At 43.5% G+C, this 16269-nt stretch overlaps 1 protein-coding gene across 1 annotated transcript; it reads right to left on the bottom strand.

The window, feature by feature from the left end:
- Positions 1 to 1075: 1075 nt before the first annotated feature.
- On the bottom strand, positions 1076 to 14922 carry LOC123997883 (flotillin-1-like). The gene is made up of 12 exons (XM_046302540.1): positions 14766 to 14922; positions 11761 to 11822; positions 10903 to 10978; positions 10412 to 10502; positions 10130 to 10273; positions 9437 to 9556; positions 8802 to 9050; positions 8391 to 8572; positions 4733 to 4778; positions 3650 to 3787; positions 3229 to 3393; positions 1076 to 3111 (listed from the first exon to the last, which is right to left on the bottom strand). Exons 2-12 carry the CDS (start codon positions 11801 to 11803, stop codon positions 3085 to 3087), a joined length of 1281 nt encoding a protein of 426 aa, XP_046158496.1. The 5' UTR covers positions 11804 to 11822; positions 14766 to 14922; the 3' UTR covers positions 1076 to 3084.
- Between the last annotated feature and the right edge of the window lie 1347 nt (positions 14923 to 16269).

The raw sequence follows: 16269 nt of genomic DNA, 5'->3' as shown, positions 1-16269 counted from the left end.
GAAGTACAGATCAGGGTTGAATTATAAAAAAATATCCCAAACTTTAAAAGATCCCACAGAGCACCATTTAAATCCATTATAAAGAAAATGGAAAGAATATGGCGCCAAAACTCAGACCAGGTAAGGAGGGCATTAATCAGAAAGGTAACAAGAGAGCAAAGACAACCCTAAAGGAGCTGCAAAGCTCCACAGTGGAGATTGGAGTATCTGTTTATAGGACCACTTTAAACCGTACACTCCACAGAGCTGGGCTGGAAGAGTGGCCAGAAAAAAGACATTGCTTAAAGAAACAAAAATAAGCAAACATGTTTGGTGTTCGCCAAAAGGCATGTGGGAGACTCCCCAAACATATGGACGAAGGTTCTCTGGTCAGATGAGACTAAAATTGTCCATCAAGGAAAACACTGTCTGGTGCAAACCCAACACCTCTCATCACCCCCAGAACAGCATGTTTTTCAATCAGCAGGGACAGGGGAAAATGGACAGAATTGAAGGAATGATGGATGGTGCTAAACACAGGGAAATTCCTGAGGGGAAACCTGTTTCAGTCTTCCAGAGATTTGAGACTGGAACAATGACCCTAAGCATACTGCTAAAGCAACATTTAAATGTCATGGAATGGCCTAGTCAAAGCCCAGACCTCAATCCAATTGAGAATATGTGGTATGACTTCGATTGCTGTACACCAGCGGAACCCATCCAATTTGAAGGAGCTGGAGCAGTTTTGCCTTGAAGAATGGGCAAAAATCCCAGTGGCTAGATGTGCCAAGCTCAGAGACATACCTCAAGAGACTTGCAGCTGTAATTGCTGCAAAAGGTGGCTCTACAAACTGACTTTGGGGGGGGGTGAATAGTTATGCACGCTCAAGTTCATTTTTTTGGTCTTATTTCACAAAAAAATTTAGCATCTTCAGTGGTAGTCATGTGAAAACCCCCCCAAAATCTATTTTAATTCCAGGTTGTAAGGCAACAAAATAGGAAAAATGTCAAGGGGGTGAATACTTTCACAAGCCACTGTACATGGAAGGCCAGGCATTATCTTGGCAAGTCAACAAAGCATAGACGGAAATACAAATCATAGAAACCATATTTAACTAAGAGCAGATACAGGACAGAAAAAGGTTCAAAGTCACAAATCATTGACATTATGACATAATATACAGGTGTGTGCATAAGTGAAAGAAGTAGTATTGTTTTGGTGAAATTGGCTTTCATTAATATCTTTAGAACATAGCATGCCTCTATAGGTTGTCACAATGTTTAACGTGCGGTGAAAGTTTAGCCTTTGGGTTGAGAGAAATGGGAATCTTTCAACTTAGTCAGGCACTTGACGGTAACAAAATGCATAGACAGCCAGAGAGCATGTAAGCTTTGGGGAATTACAATCAGCTAGAGAGAAGTAGCTTCTAGAATCCTGAGTGGTGGTATAGAACACAGAAGGATCCTATTTCTATGGTATAGAACCAGTCCCTAACAAACCTTATACTACAAAAAGGATCAAACAGGGATGTGATCAGCACCACATAGAAAATCTGGAAAAATAAGACCAGTCTAATGATAAGATTAAGATTACGATACAAAAGGATAGCTCCTGATTAACAGACTGGCACCCAGGCTAGTTTCGCCATAACCCTCTCCTACGCACAACTTCACCTCAAACAGCACATCCAGACACCACGTGACTGACAGTACACCTGACCTAGATAAAGAGACCTCGGAGGTTAGTCTTCAGCAGGAAAACCCCAGTCCGCTCGCTCCCTCCCTCCTCCCACCCACTTACTTCCTTCCAATCACTTCACAGAAAATCTCCACCTTTATACAGTTATATAGCACAGTAGAAGCTCTGATCGAAGGCCTGTCTGTCTAATAAGTCTAGGGTTTAGAAACACACTGGAACTAAGCCATAATGGTGTACATGACAATCTGTCTGTTGGATAAATAACACTTTAGTAACAGAGAATCTGTAGTTCCTTGTTTTTATTTTGCTATGGAAAATTAGATACCATCAAATTCAGTACTCCATTGATTGTGTCTATGCCAGTATTGTACCAACAGAGAGAAGAGGTTTAGTGCCAACCCATCATATAGTTTGTGATTACATCCCACACATATGGCAGGGTCATGGCAAAAAGATCACAAATCAGCATTATCTGCATGCAACTTGGCTTCTATTGTAATATGGCTTGTATTGATATGATTAATTAGACTTTAAAACAAGGCACTGGCCATTCTAGAGGGCTAGTGATTTCAGTAGACTGATCTAGGATCTACTGTCAGGGGAGCACATAGTGGAAAACCACTGTCCATAAGTTGGTAGACAGAGGTACTAGAATCCATAAGCAGGTAGAACATGTTTAATAACATGACTACCAGTACTACAATTAGTTTAAAAAAAGAAATGTCCACAGTGAAAGTAAAGAGCATTTCTTCTTCATTTGCAAAGCAATTAATAGCAACTAGCTAGCCAACCATGCTCAGAACAAGACAGACTACCTTATAGAACTGCAAATGTCGACAAAACAAGCAACTGACAAACCTCATACTGACACGATTATTTCCTATGAACAACAAAGAAAGAAGAGAATGAAAACATCCTTTCTCAACCAATGAAATAATACTATGAATTACAACTAAAACACAACTATGTGATAGTGGAACAGTTTATATGGACCCAAACCTGTAATAGAGGGAGACAGAAAGGCAGGCTTGAAGCAGTGATTAAAACACACTGAATAACAGACGGGGAAAAGAGGCTCGTTGCTACCAGAACTACTAAGGCTGTGTCCTGCTAGCCCAAAGTGCTTTCCTTTATCCAAGCTGATCTAACAGAGATATGAATGACCAGGAGACAAACTCCCACAGTAGGCCTACAACATACAGCTTTGACCCATCCTTTGTTTCCAGATCAGTGCCAATGAGAGTGCTGACACATGCTCTAAGAAAGACTACCGTGCTAACACAGGCATGCAGACAGGCATGCAGACATAGACAACTACACTAGGTAATAGTAATTATAGGCACAAGGAGGCAGTATGGAGTTCCTGGTCTGACGGTGCAGGCTGTCTCAGTCACTGGGCTCCATTCTCAGCCCATTCGGGTGGACAGGCCAACCTGTGGAAAGAAGTGAAGAGAATGTCAGTGTTTGTCGACATAAGTTCACATACAAATACTGTATATGCACACACAAATACTATGTTCCTCTCTCTTCCACACACGCATTACACAGACCTGTGAGATGTTGATTCCAGTGAGTTTCTCCACAGCAGCTGGTAGTCTGGTCATGATGTCCAGAACCTCTCCGGTCAGCTTGGCAGCACCCACCTCACCGCCGCCGCTGGAAACCATGGTAACCTTCTGGGCCATGGAGAGGGGCCTGCTGATCTCCTCTGCTATCTAGGACAGGAGGAGTGATGGCAGCTTCAGGAAGAGAACAGCAGCAGACAGGACTGCAGTAACAGTACACTACATGTCCATCTGTCATCTAATCAATCTGTCATCCATCTATCCTCATATCCACTGAATCTGACCATCTCTCCATCCATCTGCTCAAACTCTCCATCTACTGAATCACTCTCCCATCAATCCTTCTCCCTATCCATGCATCCTCCCAGTCTCTAGTAGAACCAGTCCTACTCCCAGTGTGACTGACCAGTGGCAGTTTCTCCAGCAGCATGTCCACCATAGCTCCCTCCCCGTACTGTTTAAAGGCCTCAGCCTTCTTAGCCATCTGCTCTGCCTCAGCACGACCCTTAGCCTCCAGAGCAAACGCCTCAGCATCGCCCCTCATCTACACAGACAGGACAGAGACAAGGAGAGAGAACACACAGTTCAAATAACCAAAGGGTGTATATACACAGAAGAAAAAATAACACACTCAGTTGCCAGTTTATTAGGTACATCCGGTACCGGGAGGGTCCAGAACAGCCTGAATTATTTGGGGCATGGAAACGTTGCTCAATAACTGGTATCAAGGGACTTAACTTGTGCCAAGAAAACATTCCCCACACCATTACACCACCCCCTCCAGACTGTACTGTTGACACCAGGCAGGAAGGGGCCATGGACTCATGCTACTTATGCCAAATCCTGCCTCTGCGATCAGCATGACGCAACAGGAACCGGGATTCGTTGAGCTAGGCAATGTTTTTCACTCCTCGATTGTCCAGTGTTGGTGATTGCGTGTCCACTGGAACCGCTTCTTGTTTTTAGCTGTGGAACCCCGTGTGGTCGTCTACTGCAATAGCCAATCCGTGACAAGGACCAGCGAGTTGTGCGTTTCGAGATGCCGTTCTGCACACCACTGTTGTACTGTGTCGTTACTTGCCTGTTTGTGGCCCGCAAGACACAGGTGGGTGGTTGTGCTATGAAAAATATATCCAAATGTGAAATGGACTGATAATAAGAATGTGTATAATATATGAAACAGGAAGAAAGAGAGAACTTATCCTAAAGTAAAGTTAAATTAAGGCAAGTAAGCGATGCCTACAAAGAAGGAGACAAGGAAGTTAGAATAGAGACAGGAAGAGGAACAGAGAACACCAACCTCAATATGGAGAGAGGGGAGGGAGAGAAAGAGAGTGAGTGGATGAAGAGGGTGGAAAGGACAGGCTGTCAGGGGAGAAGCTAGGACAGGAGGCATTTCAGACAGCTATTGTACTGGGGGTGAAGAGACTGATAACAGGAGTGACAGGAGAGTGGAGGGGAGTGATCGAGGAGGTGCTGCTGAACTTACTCTGATGGACTCTGCCTCTGCCTCAGCCTCCATGATGAGCTGTGCACTGTGAAAGAGAGAAGGACAGAGACCGTTTGAGTTGAACAGAGCAAATGTTGGAGCACTAGAAAAGTCTCTTCCTCAGTTTAACAGGACTCACTGTAACTACTACGGAACAGAACATACCCACAGTGCTGACATACCCCCATCATTCCCCTTTTATGGCGACAATAGGGCCTTTATTTGCTGTATACATTAGAAGTATTGGAATTAGGCCAAAGCAGTATGTAAAGGAAATAGTGGTGAACTTGATCAAATGTCCTGGAGGGGGTGTATCTGACCGTTTCTGTAAGAAACAAACAATTGCAAATTGTTGTGGACCTGTAAACAGATTGTTTGAACACAATAATGTTTTGCATTGACTCTCCCCAGAACATAAATATGCTGCACTACCCGCGAATTCTGAAACATGGTGGAACTGCGGAAAAATGACAACTACAGTAGGGTTACTAACAGCTGTAGCCTACAAACTTAAATACAAAACATCAACCACAGACTCAAATCAACTGTCTGTTATAAACTGTGCTCCCTGTTGGATGCATAGGCTAGCTAGAGCAAACGTTTAAAATTAGAATAGCCCATCTAATAAGTCCAATTAAAAATGAGAGATGTGCTCATGGTAATTTGTTGTATGGCTACTTCAGGAATATGAACTCATGACCAGAAATTGAGGAATTTATTCTGCAAATGATCATTATTTTAGAATGCAAAAATAACAGCAAATGACTGGATCTTGTTATTATATTTAGCTACTTGTTTTTTAGTTATGAATAAGAGTATCATCATACAGTTGAAGTTGGAAGTTTACATACACCTTAGCCAAATAAACAGAGTTTAATTGTTTCACAATTCCTGACATTCAATCCTTGTAGAAATTCCCTGTTTTAGGTCAGGTAGGATCACCACTTTATTTTAAGAATGTGAAATGTCAGAATAATATTAGAGAGAATGATTTATTTCAGATTATATTTATTTCATCACATTCCCAGTGGGTCAGAAGTTTACATGCACTCAATTAGTATTTGGTAGCATTGCCTTTAAATTGTTGAACTTGGGTCAAACGGTTCAGGTAGCCTTCCACAAGCTTCCCACAATAAGTTGGGTGAATTTTGGCCCATTCCTCCTGACAGAGCTGGTGTAACTGAGTCAGATTTGTAGGCATCCTTGCTCACACATGCTTTTTCAGTTCTGCCCACAAATGTTCTATAGGATTGAGGTCAGGGCTTTGTGATGGCCACTCCAATACCTTGACTTTGTTGTCCTTGAGCCATTTTGCCACATCTTTGAATGTATGCTTGGGGTCATTGTCCATTTGGAAGACCCATATGCGACCAAGCTTTAACTTCCTGACTGATGTCTTGAGATGTTGCTTCAATATATCCACATAATGTTCCTTCCTCATGATGTCATCTATTTTGTGAAGTGCACCAGTCCCTCCTGCAGCAAAGCACACCCACAACATGATGCTGCCACCCCCGTGCTTCATAGTTGAGATGGTGTTCTTCATCTTGCAAGCCTACCACTTTTTCCTCCAAACATAACAATGGTCATTATGGTCGAAAAATATTATTTTTGTTTCATCAGACCAGAGGATATTTCTCCAAAAAGTACAATCTTCGTCCCCATGTATAGGAGCAAACAGTAGTCTGGCTTTTTTATGGCGGTTTTGGAGCAGTGGCTTCTTCCTTGCTGAGCGGTCTTTCAGGTTATGTCGATATAGGACTCATTATACTGTGGATATAGATAGATACTTTTGTACCCGTTTCCTCCAGCATCTTCTAAGTATTTTGCTGTTGTTCTGGAATTGATTTGCACTTTTCAAATAAAATGTTATTTGTCACATGTGCCGAATACAACAGGTGTAGACCTTACAGTGAAATGCTTACTTACAGGCTCTAACCAATAGTGCAAAAAGGGGGTTAGGTGAACAATATGTAAGTATAGAAATAAAACAACAGGAAAAAGACAGGCTAAATACAGCGAGGCTACATACAGACACCGGTTAGTAAGGCTGATTGAGGTAGTATGTACAGTGGGGCAAAAAAGGTTTTAGTCAGCCACCAATTGTGCAAGTTCTCCCACTTAAAAAGATGAGGCCTGTAATTTTCATCATAGATACACTTCAACTATGACAGACAAAATGAGGGGGAAAAAAAATCCGGAAAATCACATTGTAGGAATTTATTTGCAAATTATGGTGGAAAATAAGTATTTGGTCACCTAAAAACAAACTATTTTTAGGGCCTTCCTCTGACACCGCCTGGTGTAGAGGTCCTGGATGGCAGGCAGCTACCGTACGCACTGCACTACCCTCTGTAGAGCCTTGCTGTCGGAGGCCGAGCAATTGCCATACCAGTCAGGATGCTCTCAATGTTGCAGCTGTAGAACCTTTTGAGGATCTCAGGACCCATGCCAAATCTTTTTAGTTTCCTGTGGGGGAGTAGGCTTTGTCGTGCCCTCTTCACAACTGTCTTGGACCATTCTAGTTTGTTGTTGATGTGGGCACCGAGGAACTTGTGGTGTTGAACACTGAGCTGTAGTCAATGAATAGCATTCTCACATAAGTGTTCCTTTTGTCCAGGTGGGAAAGGGCAGTGTGGAGTGCAATAGAGATTGCATCATCTGTGGATCTGTTTTGGCGGTATGCAAATTGGAGTGGGTCTAGGGTTTCTGGGATAATGGTGTTGATGTGAGCCATTACCAACCTTTCAAAGCACTTCATGGCTACGGACGTGAGTGCTACGGGTCTGTAGTCATTTAGGCAGGTTGCCTTTGTGTTCTTGGGCATAGGGACTATGGTGGTCTGCTTTTCACACCAAAGTACGTTCATCTCCAGGAGTCAGAACTCGTCTGCTTCCTGAGCATACCGCTGCGTGGTCCCGTGGTGTTTATACTTGCGTACTATTGTTTGTACAGATGAACGTGGTACCTTCAGGCGTTTGGAAATTGCTCCCAAGGGTGAACCAGACTTGTGGAGGTCTACAATTTTTTGTCTGAGGTCTTGGCCGATTTCTTTTGAATTCCCCATGATGTCAAGCAAAGAGGCACTGAGTTTGAAGGTAGGCATTGAAATACATCCACAAGTACACCTACAGTTGACTCAAATGATGTCAATTAGCCTATCAGAAGCTTATAAAGCAATGACATCATTTTGGGGAATTCTCCAAGCTGTTTCAAGGCACAGTCAACTTAGTGTATGTAAACTTCTGACCCACTGGAATTATGATACAGTGAATTATAAGTGAAATAATCTGTCTGAACAATTGTTGGAAAAATGACTTAATTACCAACTTGCCAAAACTATAGTATGTTAACAAGAAATTTGTGGAGTGGTTGAAAAATGTGTTTTAATGACTCCAACCTAAGTGTATGTAAACTTCGACTTAAACTGTATATTCTCCATTTGCACAAGGTTACCTTTGCCTTTTAGCAATGCAATACTTCAACCACTAGAAACGTTGTGTACTAATGGTCTAGAGTCTGCAGGAGGAGAAGTACATTCTCACCTCAAGTTTCCTTTTTCCAACTGACAACTTCTGCATAAAAACTGGCGCATTTTTGGGGGTATTATTTAGTGTACGAAACGTTTCTCAATGAGGCCCTGGGTAATGTAACATACCGTTCTGCCTCAGCCAGTCTCTCCAGACGGTATCTCTCTGCCTCAGCAGGCTTCTTCACCGTGGCCTCCAGCTCCATCTCCTTACGGGTGATCTCCTGCTCCTGCAGCATGATCTGCTGAGACCTCTCCACCACCTTCACCTGCATCGTCTCCTCCTCAATCCGCTGCTTCGTCTTCGCCACCTACATAACCCCAATAACACAATGGATTTAACAAAAATATATTTTTTAAACACTCAGACACTTTACATCAAAAGTGATGGCAGTGGGGGGAATTTGAATGCTCGTATCTCAAGTTAGGATTCTGCCCTGTGTAAATAAATAATTATTAGAACACGACACACTGCCTCGGCTGTGTTGAGTGTCTGAATGAGAGGATCATTGCCCGGCCCAGAGTTTGGTGGCAGGATACCTGCAGCTGATAGGCCATCTCAGACTCCGCCTTCTTGGTGTTGACCTCGTAGTCGTAGGAGGCCTTCTTCAGCTCGTAGTCTCTCTGTGCTTTGGCCATCTCGATCTCATTCAGATACTGGGCCGACACCTTCTCCTGCATGGCCTGGGCCTCACGGATCACCGCGTCTCGTTTGTACTGAGCCTCTCCGATCCTGGCATCCTTCTGCACCTGAGCTGTCCTAGCTTTACCCAGGGAGGTGAGGTAGTCCTGACAGAGACAGTGTCATTATTATTATTAGAAACATGGTAGTTTGGGTCCAGCATGTGATTGGCTGATATGGCCAATATATCACAGCTACGGGCTGTATCCAGGGACCCCTTCGCATTGTGCAAGAACAGCCCTTAGTCATGGAATATTGGCAATATACCACACCACCTTGGGACTTATTGCTACTGTAAACTGGCTACATAAACAGAAAAGTAAACAAGTATTTCTGTGCAGGAATTTGTCTTGCATTCTCAAACACTGACTTTTAAAAGACATCAACATTTTACCTATGCCAATATCTCAATTTCAGACTGTATTCTGTAACAACAATCCTTGTGTGACCTTCATAGTGTAACGTCGCTGTATATTTGTCAGAGAGAACAAACCTGGTCATCGTGAACGTCTTTGAGCGTGTAGCTGACCACGCCGATGCCCATGTTGACCAGATCAGAGGAGGCCACCTTGAACACCTGCTCAGAAAACTTCTTACGGTCCTGGTAGATCTCCTACAGGGGAAGGACATTCATACCGAGAAATAATATACATGCCATTTAGCAGTCACTTTTACACATTTTCGTTTTGGTGGCCCCAGATCGAACCTATGAACCCCGGCGTTGCACGCACCATACTCTAACTGAGCCACACAGGAAAAGAGAGGGATAAGGGTGGACCAGCCATAACGAGTGTACCCTGTCAAATTGGCCTGTTCTGAGAGGCTTTGTCCTTTCTAGTATTTCTGTATCTACAAGGGGGGACCTGTAGCATACAGAGGAGATCAGCCAGAGCTACAAAGGAAGTAAAACAACAGACCTTGGGAATGAAAAGGAGACTTGTTATTCCATACATTATAATAACTATAATCCATTATTGCTCTGAGTTTCCAGGCAGGTTTGCCAGCATTTTAAGTAAGTCATGAGAAAGGTCAACAATGAGGAAAAACAAGCTATGGCTTGTAGCTGGAAGTCAGTGAGACATTCAGCAAGTCAATTCAAAAGACCAAGTCACTCCTTTAGGAAGAGAAAAGGGCACCAGAGGCAACACATGCCCTTTATCAGGAGATGGTGCGGTGTGTAGCATACCTCAACAGTCAGATGGGCGATGATAGCCCTCTGGTGCCCCTCCAGTGTTTCCAGGGCGATGTTGGAGACCTCAGCCTCAGACTTCCCCATGAACATCTGACAGGCTGTGGCCAGCATCTCCTTGTTCTGACCCTGGATCTTCACCTGTCAGAGGTCATAGGTTACATATGGAATCCCTATTTGACCTGTGAGGTCAATTATACCTATCCAATCAGAATAAATGGCTACTTTCACATGTACACGAAGTGTGTAGGGGCTCGGGGATGATTTCTAAGTCCATACCTGGGCGATGCCCGTGACAGAGATGGGCACTCCATGACGGGTGTACACCTTGTCACTCTTCACATTCAGAGTCAGGGTGTTCAGAGTGATCCTAACAGACAGACAGAGAGAGAGAGAGATGTGGTTCAAAGAGGGAAAGTACAATGAGAATAGAAAGGGGGATAGCGAGAGGGAGGAGAAAATGAGCCAGACAGAGAGAGTAACCACGACTACAGGTGGAGGCTACAAATGACAGATTGTGTTGCATTATAAGCTTAAAATAGTAGCCTGGCATTTATATAGGCTCATTTAACCACTAACGTTACATTTACATTTAAGTTATTTAGCAGACGCTCTTATCCAGAGCGACTTACAAATTGGTGCATTAATAACAGTAGGGAATACACAGGGACTATGGGGCCTTTTTCTCTATACATTAATAGAATCCCTGAATGAAACCTGGATAGATGAACAGATGGATAACTGAAAGAAGGGGAGGGAGAGACAGCCACCTCTGGATCTGTTGAATACAGGGGAGGACAAACACTCTTCCTCCAGCGATCATTAGTGGAGGGGAACGACCAAAGCCTGGAGGAGAAGCGAAGGAGAGAGAGGGCAATCAGTCTTTGACAAAGAAAGGTAAAAAGTGTAGCCTTAGTATATACTAAAAGAGTGGGTTATTTGAAAGTATGAGAGAGATGAGATTACATTAGGCTGTACTCTGTCAACACAGTACTGCACACAATTAAGATGTCATGTACACTGAGCCTACATATAGGACTACATTGCAGCACCACATTCCATAGAAAACAATGTAAGTGAGGAGCTAGCCTATCGACAGCTGGTATTGTAAAATGTAAACAAAATACTGTACGGTATTTCAGCTGAACCTGATTACAGATTCCTGTCCTGGTTTACTACAGACTGACATCCGGGCGTGTTCAGCAGGACATGACGATTTGGAACATTCAGATAGAAATATGTAACATAGAACAAACTTGCCTCTCCGACATGTCGATCAAGGAATCATGTTGGCTCTATTAATGACTTTTCTATCAACAAAGTTTGACAACTGAAAGTGGCCCAGAGTTACTCAATGATATCACATGACACTTCATGATAGGCCAAAGTGAGTCACAATGTCACATGGCCCTGCATTACGTTTTGTGTTACTTGTACTGTAAACAATCACATACAGTAAACATAGGCCTATTACAGTTTCAAGAAGAGTCATAACAATATTGGACCATGTAGGGTGATGGGGGTAAGGTTGGGTAGATTTGCCCAACCTGTTTTTTTTTTGAGGGTTCTGTATTGTGTCATGTAAGATTATGTTAATAAATATTAACACATAAAACAAAGAATCTTACCAGACACCACCATGGCTTCATTGGGTCCACATGTGTGGAACATCTTGATTTGGACCTAAAAGCTGTTAGAGACGATTGTCAACGTCATTAGACAGTCTCCACTTGGTTGGCCTAATCTTTCAAGACTCCCTGGGTTAGTACTAGTGTTTTGCTGCTAGTTCTAATTCCAAATAGTTTAGGTCTAGTAGGTCAATAACACAGTAATCATACATGTAAACATAGCCTTGAGATCTTAGAGCTACAATTAAAATAACATTTAAAATGTAAATATAAGTGATGAAGAAGGCCCAGTGCCTCAAGTTGTGTGTCTGACAGTTACTTGTTCATCCGATCTGGTACAGGAGTGTGGAGCCTCAAACATTGTACATTTGCCCACTGACAAAGAAATGATCCAGCTATAATTTTAATGGTAGGTTTATTTGAACAGTGAGACAGAATAACAACAACAAAAATCCAGAAAAAAGCATGTCAAAATTGTTATAAATTGATTCGCATTTTAAATGAGGGAAATAAGTATTTGACCCCTCTGCAAAACATGACTTAGTACTTGGTGGCAAAACCCTTGTTGGCAATCACAGAGGTCAGACGTTTCTTGTAGTTGGCCACCAGGTTTGTACACATCTCAGGAGGGATTTTGTCCCACTCCTCTTTGCAGATCTTCTCCAAGTCATTAAGGTTTCGAGGCTGATGTTTGGCAACTCGAACCTTCAGGTCCCTCCACAGATTTTCTATGGGATTAAGGTCTGGAGACTGGCTAGGCCACTCCGGGACCTTAATGTGCTTCTTCTTGAGCCACTCCTTTGTTGCCTTTGGCCGTGTGTTTTGGGTCATTGTCATGCTGGAATACCAATCCACGACCCATTTTCAATGCCCTGGCTGAGGGAAGGAGGTTCTCAACCAAGATTTGACGGTACATGGCCCCGTCCATCGTCCCTTTGATGCGGTGAAGTTGTCCTGTCCCCTTAGCAGAAAAACACTCCCAAAGCATGTTTCCACCTCCATGTTTGATGGTGGGGATGGTGTTCTTGGGGTCATAGGCAGCATTCCTCCTCCTCCAAACACAGCAAATTGAGTTGATGCCAAAGAGCTCCATTTTGGTCTCATCTGACCACAACAATTTCACCCAGTTGTCCTCTGAATCATTCAGATGTTCATTGGCAAACTTCAGACGGTCATGTATATGTGCTTTCTTGAGCAGGGGGACCTTGCGGGCGCTGCAGGATTTCAGTCCTTCACGGTATAGTGTGTTACCAATTGTTTTCTTGGTGACTATGGTCCCAGCGGCCTTGAGATCATTGACAAGATCCTCCCGTGTAGTTCTGGGCTGATTCCTCACTCATGATCATTGAAACTCCACGAGATGAGATCTTGCATGAAGCCCCAGGCCGAGGGAGATTGACAGTTCTTTTGTGTTTCTTCCATTTGCGGATAATCGCACCAACTGTTGTCACCTTCTCACCAAGCTGCTTGGCGATGGTCTTGTAGCCCATTCCAGCCTTGTGTAGGTCTACAATCTTGTCCCTGACATCCTTGGAGAGCTCTTTGGTCTTGGCCATGGTGGAGAGTTTGGAATCTGATTGATTGCTTCTGTGGACAGGTGTCTTCTATACAGGTAACAAACTGAGATTAGGAGCACTCCCTTTAAGAGTGTGCTCCTAATCTCAGCTTGTTACCTGTATAAAAGAGACCTGGGAGCCAGAAATCTCTGATTGAGAGGGGGTCAAATATTTATTTCCCTCATTAAAATGCAAATCAGGGCCTCCCGGGTGGCACAGTGGTCTAGGGCACTGCAGCGCTAGCTGTGCCACCAGAGACTCTGGATTCGCGCACAGGCTCTGTCGCAGCCGGCCTCGACCGGGAGGTCCATGGGGCGACGCACAATTGGCCTAGTGTCGTCCGGAGTTAGGGAGGGTTTGGCCGGTAGGGATATCCTTGTCTCATCTCGCACCAGTGACTCCTGTGGCGGGCCGGGCGCAGTACACGCTAATCAAGGTCGCCAGGTGCACGGTGTTTCCTCCGACACATTGGTGCGGCTGGCTTCCGGGTTGGATGCGCGCTGGGTTAAGAAGCAGTGCGGCTTGGTTGGGTTGCGTTTCGGAGGACGCATGGCTTTCGACCTTCGTCTCTCTCGTACGGGAGTTGTAGCGATGAGACAAGATAGTAATTACTAACAATTGGATACCACGAAATTGGAGAGTTTTTCTTAAATGCAAATCAATTTGTAACAATTTTGACATGCGTTTTTTTGTCTGTCTCTCACTGTTCAAATAAACCTATCATTAAAATTATAGACTTATCATTTCTTTGTCAGTGGGTAAACGTACAAAATCAGCAGAGGATCAAATACTATTTTCCCTCACTGTACTTTACTTCCTGTTTATAACGAAATGTACAAGCCAGTGGAATAACAGAGAATGTGTTGTGGTAACAAGATGGCAGTTACTTTTGTGGTTAGTACTTTTGCTGAGAAAAAGCAGTGAAAAAGTGACAGTCTGGGTGGGTGTACAACAGACTACAGTTGAGAGAACGTGAATCCATGGCTTATGCCGGAAGTTACATTATAATAGTTACCGTCTGCCAATATGTTACAGCTAGCTACATAGTTACCACAGAGATAGTAACCAGAGACAGTAGAGAAACTATAACTAGCTAGTTACGTCAACAATGTGAATGTTAAATACAGCAGATAGCTAACGTTAGTTAGTGCATTTACTTTTGCCATGTGCCGTCACCCATACTGACCCACCCTATTCTGTCTCACGGCTTCACATCACTCCCTGTGAACCACAGCAAAGATTATATTTCTCTCAAATCACCACAAAGTCTAACCACAGTCAAGTGCGTAGCTAGCTAACTTGCAACTATGCCCCCGCCTCAACCAAATGAGCTACTATGCTAGTTTAAGCTTGCTGGGTGAAAATCACATATTTACGTTACGCTAGCTAGGTGCATAACAACCACAAAAAAAGAAACAAATATTTTTTTATCTTGCCTACTGTACTTACCAATCGATTCTCCCTAAATATATGTTTTCATAAATCGTCGTGTACACTCAAGAGGGTTTCAATATACTCCGATTTGCGTGACTTGACGACTGGCTCAAATACTGGAATTGCAATAAAATGTTACTTAACGTGACTTAATGATTAGCAAATGCTGACCACGCCCCCTTAAGAGTATAGTGGAAATATCGCCCTCTGGTGGTCAAACTGTAGACATTCTTCACCTAGAGAAATGTTAAGGGCGGGCGGGATTGTCAAACTTCTTGCTTTGGGGAGAGTTGTTTTTTTTATTATTGGGCACAGGGGAGGGTAGTGCATTTTTCCCCTGGTCTAACTTTTTGCTTTGGGCAGTGTTTTTATTTTATTTTATTGGGCACAGGGGAGGGGAGTGCATTTTCCCTGGTCAAACCTTTTGCTTTGGGGAGTGTTTTTATTTGATTTTATTGGGCACAGGGGAGGGTAGTGCATTTTTCCCTGGTCAAACCTTTTGCTTTGGGGAGTGTTTTTATTTGATTTTATTGGGCACAGGGGAGGGTAGTGCATTTTTCCCTGGTTTTCATTCGCTCTTTTGCATTAGTTCTTCTATCCTAGCCACATTTCCTCATCTGCTTGAATGCACCTCCCCTACATTAAGGTATTTTGGTACTTCCCTTATACACTATGCTTTTCGGGATGCTAACTTTTACTACCACAGGTCAATATAGTCTACTAGTCTGTCTTCTATCCACCATTCATAGTAACAGTAGTGGAAGGTGGATCATTTCTCAAGATCTGCAATAAGCTAACTAGCAATCATACCACACATAAAAGCATTCACAGCTGGATCAATTTTCAATATGAACCCCAAGAACAACTATGAATAGCTGATAGGCAGAGGAGAGGCAAGGTGTATCATTGTACATGAAACTATTCGCATTGACCCCCGTGTTTTATTCTTATTGTTTTGCACTGAGTCTCTTGCACAGGCTCGATGTACACTCACTGGACTCTAACCACACATACTACACTGAGTCTCTTGCACAGGCTCGATGTACACTCACTGGACTCTAACCACACATACTACACTGAGTCTCTTGCACAGGCTCGATGTACACTCACTGGACTCTAACCACACATACTACACTGAGTCTCTTGCACAGGCTCGATGTACACTCACTGGACTCTAACCACACATACTACACTGAGTCTCTTGCACAGGCTCGATGTACACTCACTGGACTCTAACCACACATACTACACTGAGTCTCTTGCACAGGCTCGATGTACACTCACTGGACTCTAACCACACATACTACACTGAGTCTCTTGCACAGGCTCGATGTACACTCACTGGACTCTAACCACACATACTACACTGACACTCCAACACACACTGCATATTGATGACGCCACACACACACACATGCTGCTGCTACCCTCTATTTATCTATGCATTGTCACTTTACCCCTACCTGCATGTACATATTCCCTCAATTACCCAATACCCTTCCACATTGACTCGGTACTG

The sequence above is a fragment of the Oncorhynchus gorbuscha genome, linkage group LG15 (genome assembly GCF_021184085.1).
Source record: "Oncorhynchus gorbuscha isolate QuinsamMale2020 ecotype Even-year linkage group LG15, OgorEven_v1.0, whole genome shotgun sequence".
NCBI lineage: Eukaryota > Metazoa > Chordata > Actinopteri > Salmoniformes > Salmonidae > Oncorhynchus > Oncorhynchus gorbuscha.
The sequence above is the reverse complement of the archived record's forward strand: the minus strand, read 5'-3'. Positions and strand labels throughout refer to the sequence as shown.

What these genes read in the sequence shown, in the direction of transcription:
- LOC123997883 (XM_046302540.1), bottom strand. Translation starts at nt 11,803, where the DNA reads ATGTTCCACACATGTGGACCCAATGAAGCCATGGTGGTGTCTG. An exon ending in AGATGGCCTATCAGCTGCAG is followed by an intron (nt 8,573 to 8,801) that starts GTATCCTGCCAC and finishes GGGGTTATGTAG; the next exon opens with GTGGCGAAGACGAAGCAGCG. An exon ending in CAGAGGCAGAGTCCATCAGA is followed by an intron (nt 3,788 to 4,732) that starts GTAAGTTCAGCA and finishes CTGTCTGTGTAG; the next exon opens with ATGAGGGGCGATGCTGAGGC.